The sequence below is a fragment of the Ursus americanus genome, chromosome 25 (assembly GCF_024610735.1).
Source record: "Ursus americanus isolate L20-20 chromosome 25, mUrsAme1.1.p, whole genome shotgun sequence".
Classification (NCBI taxonomy): domain Eukaryota; kingdom Metazoa; phylum Chordata; class Mammalia; order Carnivora; family Ursidae; genus Ursus; species Ursus americanus.
In genome coordinates this window covers 32,335,142-32,355,486 of record NC_142151.1, presented here as the reverse complement: position 1 = coordinate 32,355,486, position 20,345 = coordinate 32,335,142, and the positions used below count along the sequence as shown (strand labels likewise).

The 20,345-nt window shown below is 35.2% G+C and overlaps 1 protein-coding gene across 1 annotated transcript in view; it reads left to right on the top strand.

Annotated features, from left to right (window-relative positions):
• The first annotated feature begins 3,593 nt into the window (after nt 1-3,593).
• Nucleotides 3,594-20,345, top strand: part of ABCD2 (ATP binding cassette subfamily D member 2) — a 60,093-nt gene continuing 43,341 nt past the window's right edge. Inside the window, exons 1-5 of the mRNA XM_045776514.1 lie at nt 3,594-4,532; nt 6,089-6,269; nt 15,111-15,232; nt 18,247-18,415; nt 19,266-19,360. Of these exons, the coding sequence (XP_045632470.1) occupies nt 3,594-4,532; nt 6,089-6,269; nt 15,111-15,232; nt 18,247-18,415; nt 19,266-19,360 (1,506 nt within the window). The remainder of the gene's footprint in view (nt 4,533-6,088; nt 6,270-15,110; nt 15,233-18,246; nt 18,416-19,265; nt 19,361-20,345) is intronic.

Genomic DNA, 20,345 nt, shown 5'->3' with positions numbered 1-20,345 from the left:
GTTCACAGTTCACTTTGACACTGACATTAAGAATATCACACCTCAGGGGCACCTAGGTTGGTTAAGAATATCACACCTCAGGGGCACCTAGGTTGGTTAAGAATATCACACCTCAGGGGCACCTAGGTTGGTTAAGAATATCACACCTCAGGGGCTCAGTTGGTTAAGCATTCAACTCTTGGTCTCAGCTCAGGTCTTAATCTCAGTGTCGGGAGTCCAAGCCCCACATTGGGTTTCACACTGGGCATGAAATATACTTTAAAAAAAAATCACACTTGAGAAGAGAGTAATTTGATAACTATTATTTATTTTTAATTTTCATGCATTTTCAAGATCTTTTTCTAAGATCTTTCTCCTCTCTTAAGCAAATTTTAATACTTTTCCATACAAACACATGTAAAGTTGAGAAGCTTGAGTAGAAATTAGGCTGAATTATGTTTAGTGTAGTAACAAGTGATTTCTTTGAACCTCCTTTTTGTCACCTAATTTGGAATTCAAAACAAATTAATATTATCTTTGTTTTAATTGAATATCACCAGTATAAAAAATGAAAGAATTACCTTGACATTCTTAGTTTCTTACTTAAGTGGGATATATTTCCAACTGGAATTACCTATCTGGTTTCCTATCATCTTGAATACTTCCTCTGAATGTCCTGAAGGCTGGAACATAGTCTCAGATGCTAGGACCAAATCTGACCTTTGGGAGCAAGGTGGAATGAAGGGTGGGAGTAGAATTTAAATGGTTTTGTACTTAGGTCTGTACTTAAGGAGCTCAACATCAAGTCAAATCTCACATTGACCTTTTCCCCAGTTATAGTAACTGGCTTTCAACTTTCCTTGTACACAATTCTAGCAACCAAATTTCTATCTTATTTTCCTCATCCCTACATCCTCATTCTAACAAGTCTTTCACCACACATTAAAAGCTTGCTCCTGTACCCCAGCCTCCATATCACTTGGTAAACTGACCTAGCTACAATTAAGCGTGGGCCTGTTTGGATCTCTAATGTTCTTTGCATCTAGATTCCCACTACACTGCTCCTTCTATGAAATGGCTGTCCTATGTCAGTGATGTAAGCCACTTGCCTCGACTACCAGCTGCTTTCTGACCTACACATCCCTCTGTGTAGCATGTTCTGCCTGGCTGAACACCCTCTTGTCATTCCCACTTAAGTTTACCCTGGCCTTCCACTTGTCCTGTCACAGTGAGGAGATGTGACATAAAGAATTAAAATTTATAAATGTCAGACAGCCTTATTTGACACATGAAAAGCATAAGATTAGGAATAAAAGATGTTGAAAATACCTACTATAACACCATGATCTCTACACACAGACTTAGAAAGTCTTAATGAAATGATTGTGCCGCTAATATGGCCAACTATCAAAGAGACTTGCATGAATTTGCCACTCATGCATTATAAATTTGCTGAATTGAATGCAAACAAATGAAAAGAGACCTGTGATGATTCTTGGAATTAATATAGGTACATGGGAAAGAGTTTTTAAAGTTTACGAATATCGTTACTTATAAAAGTCAGAATAGTTCTTTACTCATAGTAAATTGAATAACGAAGATCATTCAACACTGAGACAAGTTTTATATTCTATCACAGGGGTTGGCAAACTTCTTCTGAAGGGGGTCAGGTGGTAAATATTTAGGCTCTGTTTCATCTACTCAATTCTGTCATTGTGACTTGAAAACCATAAACAATAAGCAAATAAATGGGTACGGCTATGTTCCAATAAAACTTTATTTCTGGATGCCAAAATAAAAATTTCAGAACCGTTTCATGTCATAAAATATTCTTCTTTTGATGTATTTTCTTTTTTTTTTTTTTTTTTCAGATTTATGTATTTGGGAGAGAGCAAAAGAGCGAGAGTACAAGCAGGGGAGGGACAGAAGAAGAGGGAGAAGCAGGCTCCTGGCTGAGCAGGGAGCCCAACTTGGGGTCCAATTCCAGGACCCTGAGGTCATGAACTGAGTCTAAGGCAGACACTTAACAGAGCCACCCAAGCGCACCTCTTTTGATGTGTTTTCAACCACTTTAAAACGTATAAACTATTCTTGGCTCAAGGGCGAGATTTGGTTGTAATTTGCCAACCTCTGTTTAATGCATATTTTCACAGACTTCCAGATGACTAGAGATGTGTATGTATGTTGTGTATAGGGGGAGCGGGTGGGAAAGCAAAAATGTTTTGCATATTTGGGAATATACCCAACCTTACCTAAAAAAAGGCTCTTTACATTTTTTTAATATTTTTAATATTTAATATTTGGAGATAATTCTGAACATAGTCAAGCAGAATTTTGCTTGACTATTTAGCAGTTTAAGTCCTCCATTGGTGATGTACAGAATTTTTTTTTAACACACTTGCTTTTTGTCAAGTAACCAAGATGGACATGGGAAGTAACCAGGAGATTATCTCTAAGCCTAAACAAAAGAAACAAAACAAAAGCTTGAAAAAGACAAAAACAAACAAACAAAACTCTTGAAAAATAAATAATGTTCTGGAGAAGCTAGTCACATACCTCCAAGTACAACTATCTAAAGAACACAGGGAGATGGAAAAAGGGAAACATTGCACTGGTTTAATAGTCACATTGTAAATAAATATGCTTCATTGCTAAAAATAGCAGTTACGGGGTTCGAAGATTTTTATTATAAGGACAAGTAAACACGGAGATGAAAGTATAGCAAATAATTATTTTTTTATAATACAGAAGATTTCTACTTATTTACCAGAAAAAAGGGGGAAAAAAAAGCCCTCAACCACAACTTGTCTGATAGGTTTTAGGACTTCATGTGATACCACAGAGAGAAAAAAATAAAATGGGGGAGGGGAGTGGCACCAAAAAGCAGATCTAAGTATTTGATACTTTGTTCTTTCCAGTGCCCTCCAAACTTGTCACTTTCTTCTCTCTCCATTTTAGATTCATTGCATATCCTTTTCAGATTCTTTTTCTGTTAACCCTCTTGTCCCTCCTCCCTCATCTCCCTAGCTCCTTCTCCCTCATCTCGTTTTATAGCTCTTTGAAAATCTCCCTTTCTTTTTGCTCTTCCCCTTGTGGTACCTACCAAAACCTCAGAGAAGAGATGTATATTCTGAAACTTCTGTGGGCTTCTAAGTGACGCTGAGCATGCTCAGTAGCTAGGGCAGGTTTTGTCGCCAGCAGCTGCCCTGATTCGACCTCTCCTAAAATAGACGTTTAACTCTTTGAATTCCTGCTTAAAGATGTAATTCGTTTTGCTCTCCTCATTTTCAAGGTTCAAAGGGAGGCAGCGAGGATTCCAAGGTCCCACCGCTCTCCCAGCCAATGAGGAGCCCGAGAGGGAGGAGCCTGGGGCGGCTTGGTGCAGCTTGAGCTTCCGAGGGATTCATCCCCGTAGATGCCTTGGAGTCTGAGCTCTGCTGCATCTGTCACAGCAGAGCAAAATTAAAGCAAAAACAAAAACAAAAAACAGAAGAGGAGAAATGCTGCAGACTATGGAACGCTGTAGGACTTACTGAAACATTTGCTGGGGATTCCCGTGGAGCATGATCTTTTAAAACCAATTCCTTTTGAAGCCTGTTTGGGTAACTGGGAAAATGACAAATATGCTAAATGCAGCAGCTGATCGGGTGAAATGGACCAGATCGAGTGCTGCTAAAAGGGCTGCCTGCCTGGTGGCTGCGGCATATGCTCTGAAAACACTCTATCCCATCATTGGCAAGCGTTTAAAGCAATCTGGCCACAGGAAGAAAAAAGAAGCAGTTTATCCGGCTGCAGAGAACAGAGAAATACTGCATTGCACCGAGAACATTTGTAAAAAACCTTGTCCTGGAGTGAATGCAGATTTTTTCAAACAGCTGCTAGAACTTCGGAAAATTCTCTTTCCAAAACTTGTGACCACTGAAACAGGCTGGCTCTGCCTCCACTCGGTGGCTCTAATCTCAAGAACCTTTCTGTCTATCTACGTGGCTGGTCTGGATGGAAAAATCGTGAAAAGCATCGTGGAAAAGAAGCCTCGGACTTTCATCATCAAATTAATCAAGTGGCTTATGATTGCTATCCCTGCCACCTTTGTTAACAGTGCAATCAGGTACCTGGAGTGCAAACTGGCTTTGGCCTTCAGAACTCGCCTGGTAGACCATGCCTATGAAACCTATTTTACAAATCAGACTTATTATAAGGTGATCAACATGGATGGGAGGCTGGCAAACCCTGACCAATCTCTTACTGAGGATATTATGATGTTCTCCCAATCTGTGGCTCACTTATATTCCAATCTGACCAAGCCTATTTTAGATGTAATCCTGACCTCCTATACGCTTATCCAGACTGCTACATCCCGAGGAGCGAGCCCAATTGGACCCACCCTACTAGCAGGACTTGTGGTATATGCCACTGCTAAAGTTTTGAAAGCCTGCTCTCCCAAATTTGGTAAATTGGTGGCTGAAGAAGCTCACAGAAAAGGCTATTTGCGGTATGTGCACTCCAGAATTATAGCCAATGTCGAAGAAATTGCCTTTTACAGAGGACATAAGGTAAGACAGAAATGAAGGTGATGAGTGAAATGTGAGACTCTTCCAGCTGCCACTGCAGTGCTGGATACCATCTGTTGTCCTGTTGATGGACCCACTTCTTTAGCGTTTTAGATTTCTATGACATCTAAACCTGTTTTGAAATATATGCTTCCTTACCTTTTTAATTACAATCTGTTAAAGAACTGTGGAGTGCAAACTTTTCTGAAGTTTCATGAGAATAAGATTTTCAGCAATCTGAAAAACAGTCTACTTAGCCTCAGTTACCCAAATATGTTCAGAATTATCTCCAAAACATTTTCATAAAACTTAAATTCTAACTGGTTGGTCCTAGAGCATTAGAAGAAAATTTTTGTTTGGAACTCAGTAAACATATTTCCACTAGGTTGGTAAATTTAGGATGGTATTCTTGTTGTTGTTCCTTTGTTTTTCAAGAAGGGGGAAAAAACCATGCTTTTACATGAAAGACAAGTTTGACAATTTTGCATATCTGATCAATGGAGTGACCTCAGTCCTAAGAATTGCGGGAGAATGTGTCTCACAAACAGCATTTACATTACTCTTAGTTAATGTTCAGCACCATATTTTGACACAAATAAAAAGAGGCAATGAAATGAAATTTTGCCTAGCTTTGAGGGTAAAGCTAAGATTAGAGAAGAAATGAGGATGAGAAAAGGAGTTCCAGAATGTTATTTTTAAATATTAAAGATTTTCAACATCAAGTAGATCCCTAAAATAGTTAGCCTAATTACATAAGCTTGCAGTGCATTAAAGTAACTTCAGAATATTAACTATGATGGAAATTTTTATGGTGATGCATCTGAAATCTTAATACAAATGAATTTGCAAATGAAATATTAAGGAATTCTGAAGCTGAAAATGGTATTTTAATTACCAAATAGAATTATTTAATTTTTGAAGCATCATCAATTATCAAAAAAATTCTGAAGTAGTAGCAACCTGAAGAAGAAAATTTAAAGCAAATTTAGGACTTCTACTCCCACTTGAAAATTGGTCTCATGTGTTATAGTAACCATACTGATTGGTCATTCCTCTTGAATCATTGAACTCGGTGATGTAAATTATAGCATCCTGTAGGCTTCTTGCATTTAAGAGAAAATCCAGTAAATTGAGTTAGTTCAGAAGTGGAGTTAATTATACATATATGTGTCATGTCTTTATTTTTAGATGTTTTTGGTTTGATCAAAGAAGATAAGGTCTAACATGGTTTATTCATGTCTCACAGGATATTATTTAATTTTAACATCTTATACATATAATTTTGAAATCATAATTATAAATCACTTATATGTATTTTATACTTAACATCATACTGACTGAGCATTATGGTTTTTTTAAAAATAATACAGGTGCAGCCAAAACTAGATAATAATGGCTAATCCTGATATTGATCTATTTATTGGTTGTTAGAATCATAGATAATACTATACTAAGTAAAACAAAATATATATGCTTATATATTTGAAAGTCCTCAAACATATAATATTTAATTTTATAGTTCCTGCTAGGTTAATTCTTATCTCTTCTTCCCTCCATAGGTAGAAATGAAGCAACTCCAGAAAAGTTACAAAGCTTTAGCAGATCAGATAAACCTCATTTTATCCAAACGTTTGTGGTACATCATGATAGAGCAATTCTTGATGAAGTATGTTTGGAGCAGCAGTGGACTGATTATGGTGGCTGTACCTATTATCACCGCAACTGGCTTTGCAGATGGTGGTAATGACATTTATGCTCAATCTCAAGTATATGTTTAAAATTAGTTCTCTTGAAGCTGTCACTGCTGGTTTTGTGTGAGAGAAACTGTGTATGCAGTTACTCTATGGTCATTATTGGTCAGAAACAATGGCAGACCTTGCGGCATCCAATAATAAGATCAGCAATATTAAAAAAAAAATGACAAGTGGCTCAAAACACCTTTCTGGTTCTGAGATATTTCAGAGATCTCTGATGCAGTGTGTCTGGGACTTAACCTTGAGCACTTTTAATTATTCTGCCTAACACACAATGATTCTTTAGTTTGCATTTAAATTCAAAACAAATTAATACCTTCAAAAAGAGTATTATACAAGTTCTCCCCATGTGTTGTAAACTTCAGTTCTGTACATTCTGTGCTTTTAGTCTATAACTATTCTATAACTGGATCAGCCCTGATTTGTGATTTGAAGAACTGGTTGACTACATGAAGGAACCAGGAATATTATTTCAGGGAATGCTTCATGCCATGGAACAAGCTCTCCTCTACTTGTAGGTAATACAGATAATATCCTATGTAGCGGGATTTAGTGGCACTGTGGGAGGTAGGGCTTAACACGTTCCAGGCATCTAATTCTATTCTGTCACTATCTCAGTGGTTTTAACCAACATTTTCATCCTTTGGAATAACTAAAAAAGATAAGGGCAAGAAGGACAACATTAAAATGTTGTATAAAACCTAAGATGGGAGTTTGGGTTGTAATTGACAAGGATGGGGGAATTAATTAAAGAAGCATCATTTTTCTGCTCTTCCTCCAAAATAAAATATTCTCCCTCCTCTTTAAAAACCACTTGACCAGAATTGGCCTTGGCGTTGAAGGCACTAGAGAAAAGCATGGTCTTTGTAGTGAGACAGAGCTTTGCTCAACACTTGGCTTTCCCTCTTCCTGCCTGTATCCTCTTAGGCATGTTAATTAAACTTTCTAAAAATCAGTTTCCTCACCTATAAAATGAAAATCAGAAAGGCTACTTCAGAGAACTGTTGTGAGGATTTAGTAAAGTAATGTTAATAAAGTACAGAGCATACTCTTGATGTTCTTGATATATGGTGACAATTATTACCTAGAAAGCACAAGGCAGCACTAAAAGAGCGTAACAGAATTCACACTATATTACAGTTATTTTTGGTATTGAATTGAGAATCAGTAGTTATTTGTTTGAAGTCATCTAATAAAAACAAGTACAATATTACCTTTTCTATACTATATTGAAAAAGTGCTTCAATGCTTTAACCAATTCTTACAAAAATATTTGTCAAATTTGAGTCTTTCTTAACCTAAAATTGTTCACTCTAGTAAATTAAGATTTGTCAGTCCCTTAGTGTTGAGTACTATACATATACCAAATATATTCCACAACTTAACTGATAGCCAGTGTATGTAGATCGCTAGGAAAACTAAATTTTATCTGTTTTCATATTTTGTTTTTTAATCATTTTAATAAGTTTATATTGAAAAAGTCATTGTTAGTAATAATACTTTCAGATTTAATCCTTCCATAATGAAATAATTACTTTTTCAAAAGAGTATTAGAGAAAAAAAAGACAACTTAAAAACCTATGGTCTTAAGATTAGTTTTACTAAGAAACTTGACAAAATCATCAGATATTCATAGTGAGTCTCTTTAAATTTATGGATAAAAGTTTCATTTGGAATATATATGAGAGATAACCCCAATGACAAGATTATGGTGTAGTTATGTTAGTCCTTGGAAGCACTGGTCTTATTAGAAAACCCTGAAGTATTCACCACAGAACAAAGAAAATGCAACTATTAATGGTGACAAATTAACCCCACAGAGACCAGTTAGAAGTAAACAGTGTATGCAAAGAGTCTAACAATCTTACTTCTGTAGGTGATGTAATAAGATGTTTAAAAATAAATCCTATAAATCCTGAAAATATCTTATTAAACTAAAGAGACAACATAAAAATTTTAAATAGAAATTATGATAATAATTACATTTATGCAAATGAACCAAGTAATTCTTAAAGCTTCCTTTCAGAAGAAAATTTTATACAAAGAGAAGCAATATGACAATTACACAGACAAAAAATGAATTCGTATGTCAACATAATGAGAGTACACTTCACTATCTTCTGTAATTTCTAAAGTTACTACATGTATGCTTATAATGTTTCTATGCATATTTTTACTAAATATATTTGACCTACAATAATTAAACATATGAAAATATTAAGTTACCATTCTACTCAGGTAAAATTACTTTTTTTTTTTTAGATAATGATAGGTCTTTGAGGTCTTGGAATTACATACCCTATATTCTAATCTTGTCTTCAATCTTAATTTACACATATGCCTTGCATTGTCTCTAATGTTAGAGATGAATCAAGCACCTGATACTGTGCATTTTAAGACAAAAATACATGGGAAAAAATGGGTGAATAAAAGAGGTATGGCAAAGAGAAAAGGAGAAAAGGTAGGATAGAGAAAAGAAAGAAAAGAATAGATAAAAAGAAGCAGGGCACTGATCAAATTTTGATTCTGCTATTTAATACTTACCCATCCTTGAGAAAGTTACATAAGCTTTTATGTCCCAGTTTTCCCATCATAACTACAGGGATAAGAATATATATCTCACAGAATTGTTATGAAATTATGTATAAAGTATTTAATGTGCTTTGAAACAGTCCTTGGCAAATAATAAAAACTTAGGTGGAAGCAATTGTTAATATTTACTATAGTCTTACCATGTGGGCATTGGAGTCAGATGTTCTGGGTTCAAATTCTGATTCTTTTGTTTACTACGTAAGACTGTGACTATGGGCAAATCATTTAACCTTTCTGTGCTTCTCGTTGCCAAATGGGGGTAATTATAGCAGGCTGGTTACAAGGATAAAAGAAGGTGACTTATGTAAAACTTAGAATATTGCCTGCCTCGTAAGAAATGCTCAATAGATGTTCGCTGGCATGGTTATTGTAGTTAAAGGAGCAAGGCATTTGGAAATGATTAGCAAATCCGAGGTGAAAATGTCAATAGGAGGAAGAGCATGCGTAATTTTTCTTTTCTTTTCCTTTTTTTTTTTTTGGGAGGAGAAAAGAAAAATCGTTCTCTAGTAGTTTTGTTATACCATTTACCTACAACTTTAAGTGAAATCTTATGGTAAGGACAGGAATATGTTTATATTCAAGTTCACTTTATGAAATTGCATATGGAATCATGCCATTTTCACATCAGAAGAGGAGCGTCCAAGCCTTCTAGTCTAGAGCCCCAGAATTGCCTACAGTCACACAGATGGTTAATGGAAGCCCTGAGGATAGAAGACACTATATAATTCTTAGTGCACTGCCTTTTTCCCCTTCACCATGCTGCCTCCATATTAGCTATATTGGAACTTGCTCTAGAAAGGATTTAAATTAGATTGACACTAAGTAATCATGTAACCAGATGGTTGAAAAAGAGGCACTGAAATAGTTAATTATGTATATTTTCTATTTTGTATTTTTAGAGGATATTTCCGCCTTTATTTTATATTAAGAGAGAGATTGAAATTATATGAAGAAAATAGTTACCTGGGAGCTATCATCTCATTTTTTTTAAATGTTAAGTTCAGTATAGTTAACATAGTGTTATATTAGTTTCAGGTGTACAATATTGTGATTCAACTATTCCATACATCACCCGGTGCTCACCAAGGCAAGTGCACTCCTTAATCCCCATCACCTATCTCACACATCCCCCCTACCCACCTCCCCTCTGATAACCATTATAGTTAAGAGTCTGTTTCTTGGTTTGTCTCTCTCTCTTTCTTTTTTTTCCTTTTCTCATTTGTTTTGTTTCTTAAATGCCACATGAGTGAAATCATATGGTATTTGTCTTTCTCTGACTGACTCATTTTGCTTAGCATTATAATCTCTAACTCTATCCATGTTGTTGCAAATGGCAAGATTTCATTCTTTCTTATGGATGAATAATATTCCATTGTGTATGTATACCACATCTTTTTTATCTGTTCATCAATTGATCATCAATTGATCAATCCAATCCATCAATACCATATTTTGGCTATTGTAAATAATGCCGCCATAAATATAGGGGTACATGTATCCCTTTGAATTAGTGTTTTTGTATTCTTTAGGTAAAACAACTAGATCATATGGTAGCTCTATTTTTAATTTTTTGAGGAACCTCCACACTGTTTTCCACAGTGGCTGCACCAGTTTGCCTCCCCCAACAGCACTTGAGAGTTCCTTTTTCTCCACATCCTTGCCAACACTTGTTGTTTCTTGTGTTTTGGGTTTTAGCCATTCTAGTAGGTGTGAGATGATACCTCATTGTAGTTTTGATTTGCATTTCCCTGAAAATGAGTGATGTTGAGCATCTTTTCTGTGTCTATCGGCCATCTGGTATCATCTCAATTTTTTTAATGTTATAGGCCACTTTTCTTCATATCAAGAACAGTTCTGGGCAAGGCCAAGGAAAACTGTTTATAGGTCCCTCCTGCCAGACCTTATCACAGACATTAACAGGGAAGAAGCATCTAAGCCGCTAGCACTGCCAATGGTGTCTGTCTGTGGGTGGTCTGCTAGTGTAAGGTGGCACGTCAAAAGTAGCCACTGAGAGGCACTGTTCTTAAGAATGGAACTAAACTCGATCATCACCTAGTAACAGGGCGATGTTTTTTATTCCTAAAATGTACCTCCAACAAGACTATATCCATAACACCTGCTGTGTTAGTGTCTCATATTCTAATGTCAAATTATTGGAATATAATTTTATATTATGGGTCAATTTGGATATACTTCCTCTCCTGTTGACCAATTATTGTAACAATAATTAGCAAAACATATGAAAGATGTACTTTTTAGTTGTAATTAGTTATCCCTATTACATAGCTATGCTAGGTAGCTATAATTTTTCAAGTATAACATACAGGCCATAAAGGACCCTAGGACTCTGTCGTTAGTGTACCACTCAATGAATGAACTGCCACAAAGTTAACACATACACGTAGTCACCACTCGCAAAAAAACAGAAACATACCTTCATCCCAGAAACTCTGTGTCCTTCCAGTTTTACCCCCATCCTCAGCCTACTATCCCATCCCCACTTACTCCTCCCCCCAACATGCCACAGTAAAGATGAAGTAAATATCATTATTTTACTAACCATTTGTTAGTGTTTGCTGGGTTTGAAACTTGTATAAATAATATCATACAATACATATGAGAGTTCTAGTTGCTCCACAAACACTTGTCAATATATGATGTCAGTCTTTTTCAATTTAATGTTCTCAAGAGTGCATAGTGGTACATCATTGTGGTTTTAATTTGCATTTTTCTGATGGGTAATGAGATTAAGTAGTTTTTGCTTATTCACCATTTAGATAGCTTTTCTTATGAAGTAGCAATGAGTTTTTTGTTCACTTTTAAATGGATTTATCTGGTGTTTTTTTATTGATTTGTAAAAGCTCTTTCCTACTCTGTAATGTGACTTTCATCAGATATACACACACACAATCTCAGATACTAATTTTCCCACTCTATTCTTACTTTTTCAGTGTCTTAACAGCGTATAAGAGGAGTTCATAATTTTAACATAGTTAAGTTTATCAATCATTTTGTGTGTGCAGTCAGTGGTTTTAGGTCTTATTTAAGAAATACTTGCCTAATCCAAGGCCATGAAGATACTTTCCTATTTTATCTTCTAGAAATTTATTGGTTTTTCATTTCACATGGGGACCTTCAATCCAATTAGATTTGATATTTATATATGTTAGAAGACCATAAGTTTTTGCCGAGATTTGTCAAGGTGATAAAGGTAAAATGCAAATGAAAAGAAATAAACTCAGATTATAAATCCAAAGAAAAAGCACAGAGGAATAACTTACCTTTTTTTTTCATTTTAAAAAAATTAATAGACTTAATTTTCTTAGAGCCATTTTAGGTTTAAGGAAAAATTGATGAGAAAGCACAAAGCGTTCCAAATATCCCCTCTCTCCCACAATTTCTCCCATTATTTACATCTTGTATTTGTGTGGTACATTTGTTACAACTGATGAATCAATATGCGTGCATTATTAACTGGAGTGCACAGTTCACATTAGGGTTATTCTTTGCATTGTACACTTGCATGGGTTTTGACAAGTGTATAATAACATAACCTTAGTTTCTAAACCCTTTCTCACCTTTTCAGTGAATAACAACAGATGTCACCATTTTCAATATAATACTTTCTATTAGCAGAGCTGAAAAGTAGCAGTAAAATGAGCAGATCTAATGTTAAATATTACATCTTTAAATGAGAAGCATTCGGCAAAAATATTTAAAATATTTGGTGAGGAAAATAAAATGTGTTGACCTATGGTACAAAATAAATAAGTGTCTGAGGTAATGAATTTATATTCTGAAACTAAGCAATCTGGCTTTTTCATAGAGGTTATGCAGTTGGCTGTTGTGTGCATGGCAAAATACTATGGGCACTGTTCTCATAGTACCTGCCAAAAAACAACCAGTAGAATAAAAGTCAGATGAAATCTGTTCACAGCTATTCGTAATTTTGTTGCTAAAAGCATGAAGAAAACCCAGTAGGCATTAATCTGCCCAAGCAACAGGGAAAGTACCATGCCATATCAAACACGCGTCCATCTGTGCTCGTGTTTTTCCTTCTTAACAGAGGCTGTCGATGCAAGCTGCTACTCAAACCCCTTTTAACCCAGATTCATAAAATTCCATAATTATTTTAGATCATCAGCCAGATTCTCTATAAGCCCAAACTATTCTTAGAACTTTAACTGATACAGCAATTCATTATTTTGGTAGCTTGCTGAGAATCCTTCGGTAATTTTTTTGTGGCTATCTAAATTTTATCACACATTTAAATGTGTTTAAGAATATCTACATTCTGTTCCCAGTCTATTTATCCAGTCATGTCTTTCACTCCTCACTTCTACCAGCACTCGGAGCCTTTTTTTTTTTTTTTCCAGTCTGAGGGAAACTAACTAACTTCAAGGGAACTAACGGTAGCTCCCAGAGCAGTGATTGACAGTAGCTCTAGGAGGGGCCATATTGGACTTTCATAAAAGGTCCCCATGAACACACGGTGATTCTGATACTCAAGTGAAATCTGTGCTTGACACCACCCATACTGTAACATGACTATGCTATTTATCATTCAATTGGCATTGTCTGAAATTTCCTTTCTCTGTGCCATGCTTATGCCGTACTTGTGGTCTATTAAAATTGTGCATCGTCTTCAAGGCCTCTCTCACAGTACGCTCCGCCAGGAAACATTTCCTGTCTCTTGCACCAAGAAATGATTTTTGCCTCTGCAAACACTTCATGTTAACTCTCATCATAGGCTGCTCTGTACAGTTATTTGGGAACTTGTCTTCCCTCTCCTACCAAACTGTGAGGCCCCTAAGGAAAGAGCTGAAAATCACATTTTACCTTATATTATGCATGGATCCCTTTCAAACTCAGCTGAGGTGTTTATGAGCAGGTAAAGGTAAAAGTATCTGGTAGTCCCAGGAGGGCACAAGTTAAATATCTGCATTGCTATAGAAAACAAAAACAAAAAATCTTCACACTGAGATGAACCAGAGAGAAATGTATAAAAATGGGCCAATGGCTATCAAATCATTCTAATACTTTCATCAATTCACAGTATTTAATTTAGAACTTTGGAGATAATTTATCGAAGAACCAAAGAGAGAATCATATTGATGGGAAGTTTAAAGTAATGACTGGGGAGAATAATTTAGAAGAATAAGACTAAATTGAGTACATATGCAATAATAACAATAATTACCAGAGAAAGTAATAACAGCTAATATTTAGAGCACTTATTATAGGCCGTGGATTAGGCTAATACTTCATTTGCGTTTCACCTTTAAGCCCCACAACAATCCTCTGAGATAGAATTGTTTCAAATAGTAGTATTAATTCCCTCATTTACACATGAGAAAATAGGCTTGGAGAAGATAATTGGCTTGTTCTACTTGTCTTACCATTTGTCAATAAGTGGTAGAGCCTGGACTGAAACCTAGTCTAACTCCTACTCTTGACCATAATTCTGCATTGACAGTAATTTAGGATGTTCATCCATCTATCCATTTACTTATCTATGCATTCATTCAGTATACATTCAGGAGTACTACGTGCTAGACACTCTGTTTTGTACCGGGAATAAAGAATATAAAGCATAGTCTTTATCTTTAAGGACTTTGTAGTCCATTGGAAAAGCCAGACAAGGTTTTCCAGGGAAACCTGTATTAAAGAGTTAACTTTCTTGAAGAAAGAACTTGGCAAAAAAGGAAGGGAAGTAGATTACAGTCAGAAGAAATGGTATATGCAAATCCCAAAGCATAAATGGAGTATGGCTCGTTTGAGGTGCTGTGGAATGTAGGTGCAGTTTGGGTGAAATAGATAAACTGAGTCTAGATTATGAAGGTCAGCTAATGTGCAGTTCTATTGAAGGAACCACACTAGAAATATTTGCTTATATTCCAGTTATTAGTATTTTCTTGACCAAATCAGTAGTATTTTATTGCCTAGCCATAGGAAGGGCAGAGAGTTGAATTTGGAAAGGGTTAAAAGAATGCTAAATGAAAACAGTCTTAGTTGTTAATTAAGTGTTTTACCTCTCCTCCTAGAAAAATAATAAAACAAAAGGAAGCTTTGAATAAAATCTGGAACAAATTTTATATTTTCAATAATTCATTAAATTTCTAGGAAATTGCTGATACTAATGAAATATTTACATGTGGGTTTTTTAGCTGCAATTTCTTTTTTAAAAATAAAATAGTCACCTGAAAAACTCAATAGTTTTGTAATTTGCTTTTAGATCTAGAGGATGGCCAAAAACAAGCAATGGTTAGTGAGCGGACAGAAGCCTTTACCACTGCTCGAAATTTACTGGCCTCTGGAGCTGATGCTATTGAAAGGATTATGTCTTCATACAAAGAGGTACTGGCATTTCTTGTTGTCAATTTGATTAAAATAATACATAAGAAAATCAAGAAAAATGTAAATTATCAGATATACTTAGCATTTTGGAAACATATCTTTTCTCTACTAAAAATTCCTAAGAGTATAATCAAGATAAAGGGCAGCAACTCCCAAGTGTATTGCTGCTAATACACTAGTTTTTACACTCTTAATTGTAACTCCTCTTTTCCTGTCTGTAGTATGACATATTTGTTTTTAAACTTTAAACCAGAGCACCTACATTTAAAATCTTGTTCCAGTATTTGCAAATTATGTGAACTTGATCAAGATCCTTAATCTGTCTGTGTTTGTTTCCTTGTCTGTAGGGTGAAGATAGTGATAGCATTACTTGGTAGGGTTGTTGTGAGTTAATATATATATAGAATATTTAAAACAACACATATTTAGGAACTCAGTAACTGTTAGCCAATAATATTTATATACCTTGCAAACCTTTACTCATCCTTCATGACAAGTCAAACCTCACCAACCACATATAAAAACCTCTTGTGATTCTACTTTGTTCTCACGTTCCCTGCAAAGTCTGGGTCTTCCTTCTTTGTGTTCTGGGCAATACCACATTATAATCGCTCATCTCCGCACCAGACCCTGAGTGGAAAGCAGCAACAGTTTACTCATGTTTGCATTCTTAATATTCATTTTAATGCTTGAAATATTGCATGTAATTAAGAAATACTTGCTGAAAGAATGGTGATAAGACTTGTAGATATCAGAGGGTTAAAATTAGAAATTATTTATTTCAGATATTATACGATATTCCCAAGGCCAGTCATTTTCACCATTAATTACTCTTGTGGCTTTCGTACCGATATGAATCACCAGAGCATCATTATAAATTCATCTGCCAATTAAATCATCCTTGAATAGACCACATAAAAGAGTAACAAAGTTTTGCGATTTGCTCACAAAGTTTTCAGTGTCATTCAAAAATTGATTTATTGAATTGGGTTTCTTTAAAAAAGTAAAACCAATTGTTTAGGGCCACACACCAAAACAACTCAGTTTTTAAAAATTTTTTCAGGAGCGCCTAGGTGACTTAGTCAGTTAAGCGGCTGACTCTTGGTTTCAGCTCAGGTCATGATCTCAGGTTCCTGGGATCGAGCCCATTGCCAGGTTCCATGCTCAAGCAGGGAGTTAGCTTGTGGATTCTCTCTCTCTCTCTCCCTCTGCCCCTGCCCCTGCTGGTGTTCTCTCTCTCTCTCACTCTCTCTAAAATAAATTAAAAAATCTTTTAAAACATTTTTCAAATAGTAATTTTGATAATCTGTAGATACAGTGTTGGGGATAGGTTTTTGATGTAATAAATCCCTTATTAAAATTAAGTGACAAATCAAAATTTTATCCATCTCATATTAAAATACTTTGCTAAGTCCCAGAAAGAATATCGACTAGTTTTTCCACATTGTATCCAATACAAGAAATAATTGCATTTTGCTTTATTTTCCCTGAATGTGCTTGGGATCATAGAATGCTCACTTCTAAAGAATCTTATTACCACTGTGACAGCACATGAAAGCACTGAGCCTTCCCTCTGCTAGTGCCACAGGGAACAAGATTCCTTTTCAGAATAAGAGTCCCAGGGCAAACTCCCTGCCGTGTATCCCAAAGTCATTTGCCCAGTCACGTTCTCAGTTTTTTTCAGACACTCTGCCCACTCCATCCTGCATCCTAGTGTGTTAACTCATTGCCTCCTGCCTTTCCTTAGCTGACCCATGCATTTAGTTTTGGATTATTTTCTCTATGCAAATATATTTACCCTGGTTTCTTTTGAATCTGTATTTTGTTAATTCTTAGCTCTGTTTCCTCCACTGTGGAACTCAAGAGATTCTTCAAGATAACATTTTAGAAATTACCCCTTAATTAGTTACAATATTAATATATAGAAATGCAATGCTAATGACAGACCTCTCACACAGTGGAGACATATGGTGGAAGGCTTTTGATAAAAACACCTACACATTTATGGCTTAGGTTTTGCACACACATAGATCTTACACAAATATCAGCATTGTTGTATCATTCCACAGTTAATTAGTGACATGCCTTGCATATTGGTGCCAATTTCCTAGTAAATATTCCTAAAAGGGAATGGTTTTTGTGCTTTCCTTTTCACTGAGAAAGATGGTCTTGACGGGAGATGAGTCACCTTTCACATTACCCTGATAACAAGGTGTTCTTTTAACAGAGAATCAGCAGGAGATTCCACCTAAATTGGATAACTGGCAGAGTAAGAGCAAGACCCCATTCTATTGAGCCTTATGGACTAAAGCAGAGATTGATCTCATTTTATAATCTCGCCTAGAATAAAAGTCATATTTAATGTTTTTCTTTGGGCATGTACATCATGTTTGGCTTGAAAAGAAGCTGAATTGTGGGATTTGGACTGAAAAGGATTTGAAGCTTTTCACTGAGCTCACTCTCAATACTGATATCCTCTGATGGGTATTTCCTTTGGTAAAGCTTAGGAATGTTGACAATCAATTTGACTCAGAAACATTCATCTCATAATAAGAAAAAAAAAGTGTTTTTCTTCCATTTAAAATCTTCTCTTTTAAATCTAAAAAAGATATTAAAACAAAGGATCATTATGACCTTAAGCTTTTCACAAAATTTCTTATTTTCTGGAAATGAAATTTGTCTTGTAAATGGAGCCAAATCAGAAATTTGACTGAAAGATCTTTAGGCCTCACTAACATTCTGAAATCTTTACATTTTATTTTGAACCGTGGCTTGAACAAACAATATTTCACAGGTTTTGTAATTCCAATCAAACTCACATTGACTTGCTATGTTGCTCTCTGGGTAAGCCTTTTACTGTTACTTGTGATAGTTACCAGATGTATATTTTTTTTCATGTATAGTAAAATAAGATTTTTAACATTAAATCAGGAAGCTGATAGGATTGCATATCTTTTTTAAAAAGTCTATCTTGGGTATATTAACTCTATTTTACCCCTCTGTGCTGGTTTTAGATCACAGAATTAGCAGGCTATACTGCTCGAGTGTACAATATGTTTTGGGTCTTTGATGAAGTGAAAAGAGGCATTTATAAGAGAGCTGCTGTCTTGCAAGAGTCTGAAAGCCACAGCAAGAATGGAGCTAACATAGAATTACCCCTTAGTGATGCGTTGGAGATCAAAGGTATTGAATCAAATGTTTTGTATTTTCCTATATTTGAATGTTTATTTTAGCAACTAAACCAAATATTTCTAGAAGATAGCTTTTAACGGTTACAAAGAACTAATACTTGCTTATTTAAACAGTTCTTCCTAAAATTAGTGTCACAATTTGAGGAGTGGTGACTAACATTGCCATAAAAAAATTATGCTACTTGTATTTAGGACAAATTTCTAGAATTATTTTTGGAAACTGCCCATATGCAGAACAAATTGTTTGCTTTTAAAATTCAAACACAGAATTAGAGCTAACATCTTATTGTTCTTCATCCTTCCATGTTTTTAAACTTAAGTTTGGTTATCACATTTTTTTTAAAGATTTTATTTATTTATTTGACAGAGAGGCAGTGAGAGAGGGAACACAAGCAGGGGGAGTGGGAGAGGGAGAAGCAGGCTTCCTGCTGAGTGGGGAGCCCGATGCGGGGCTCAATCCCAGAACACTGGGATCATGACCTGAGCTGAAGGCAGACGCTTAACGACTGAGCCACCTGGACGCCCCATGGTTATCACATTTTTAAAAATTGTACTCTTCCTTGTCTTAATTCCCTTTTTGCAGTGCTATTTTTTTTTTCTGTAGGAAAGGTTAATTTAGTGAAATAAGTAATTGTAAAGAATATGGCTGGGTTCTATGAGATAGAGTTTATCCCATCATGCTCTCATTATGACATTGACATTAGATTATTGTAAAATCATGTATCTGAGAATGATTTTCCAAATATATGTGTCAGAATGTCCACATTTACATTAAATTTTGCTTTATATGTAGATGCCACATGTAATGGCTTTTATAACTTAAACTATTCCTTAACTTTTAGGAAGAGTTATTGATGTGGATCATGGAATAATTTGTGAAAATGTTCCCATAATTACACCAACGGGAGAAGTGGTGGCTTCCAGGCTAAACTTCAAAGTAAGATGATATTCAAGAATCTTCTGATTGTTGCCATCACACTAATACAAAACAACTCAGAATTCATGTACCTTATGTTATATACTTGGAGGAGCATATGGAAAGGAGGGGAAATCAAGAAAGGTATGCACAGTGACTCAATTACAGAAGCAGTTACTTCCTCAGAAAGCAAAGAGAAAGAGAAATTTGATTTCTACTGCTTTTTCCCAGGTTGAAAATCAAAATTTCTCAGTGCACTGAGGGCCTATACAAGGTAACTTTTGGGAACAATAGAAAAATTCATCAGAAATTAATACCTGGAAATAAAATTAATTTTTTCCTTATAGGGATTACTCAAAATATAAAAGCCTATATTGTAATATATTTACTAAAATATGAGGAAAGAAGTCCTTAACAAGCTTACTTCCATTATTGAATATTACCTAAATTTAATTTATATTTCCAATAATCACATCTTCTATTCGGAAAAAAATAGAAGATTCATGGATTGGCATTTAGTTTTTAATTTTGTTATAAGAGATATTTGAATAAGAGATATTTGTTATTTATTGTTCTATGTCTTGACTACAGAAACCAAGATGTAAAAATTGCTTAACAAACCTGAGGCCCTAATTTTAAGCATTGTAAAATTAAAACATACATTTTGGAATTCAAGTACACAAAAATTTTCAGATAAGCCTAAATGACTATAATTCAGGCATCTAAGTGTAGTTCAAACAATGACATGATTGGACTTGGTAACAGAATTACAAGTATGGCAATACATGCACTAATGATTTTAGTATGTTCCTCAGTCTAGCCTTAATTGTTAAAGATGGGTTTGCAAATGAATAAGGGGGCTGGAAGATGGTAAGTACTAAACATGGGGAGATTCTGTGTTAATAAATATAAGAGAAATTGTGTTTTAACTACAATTTGGTTAGGCTTTATTTTTCCATTTATAGACCTACAGAGTGATTTAATTATTTGGATCTGGCCATGAGTA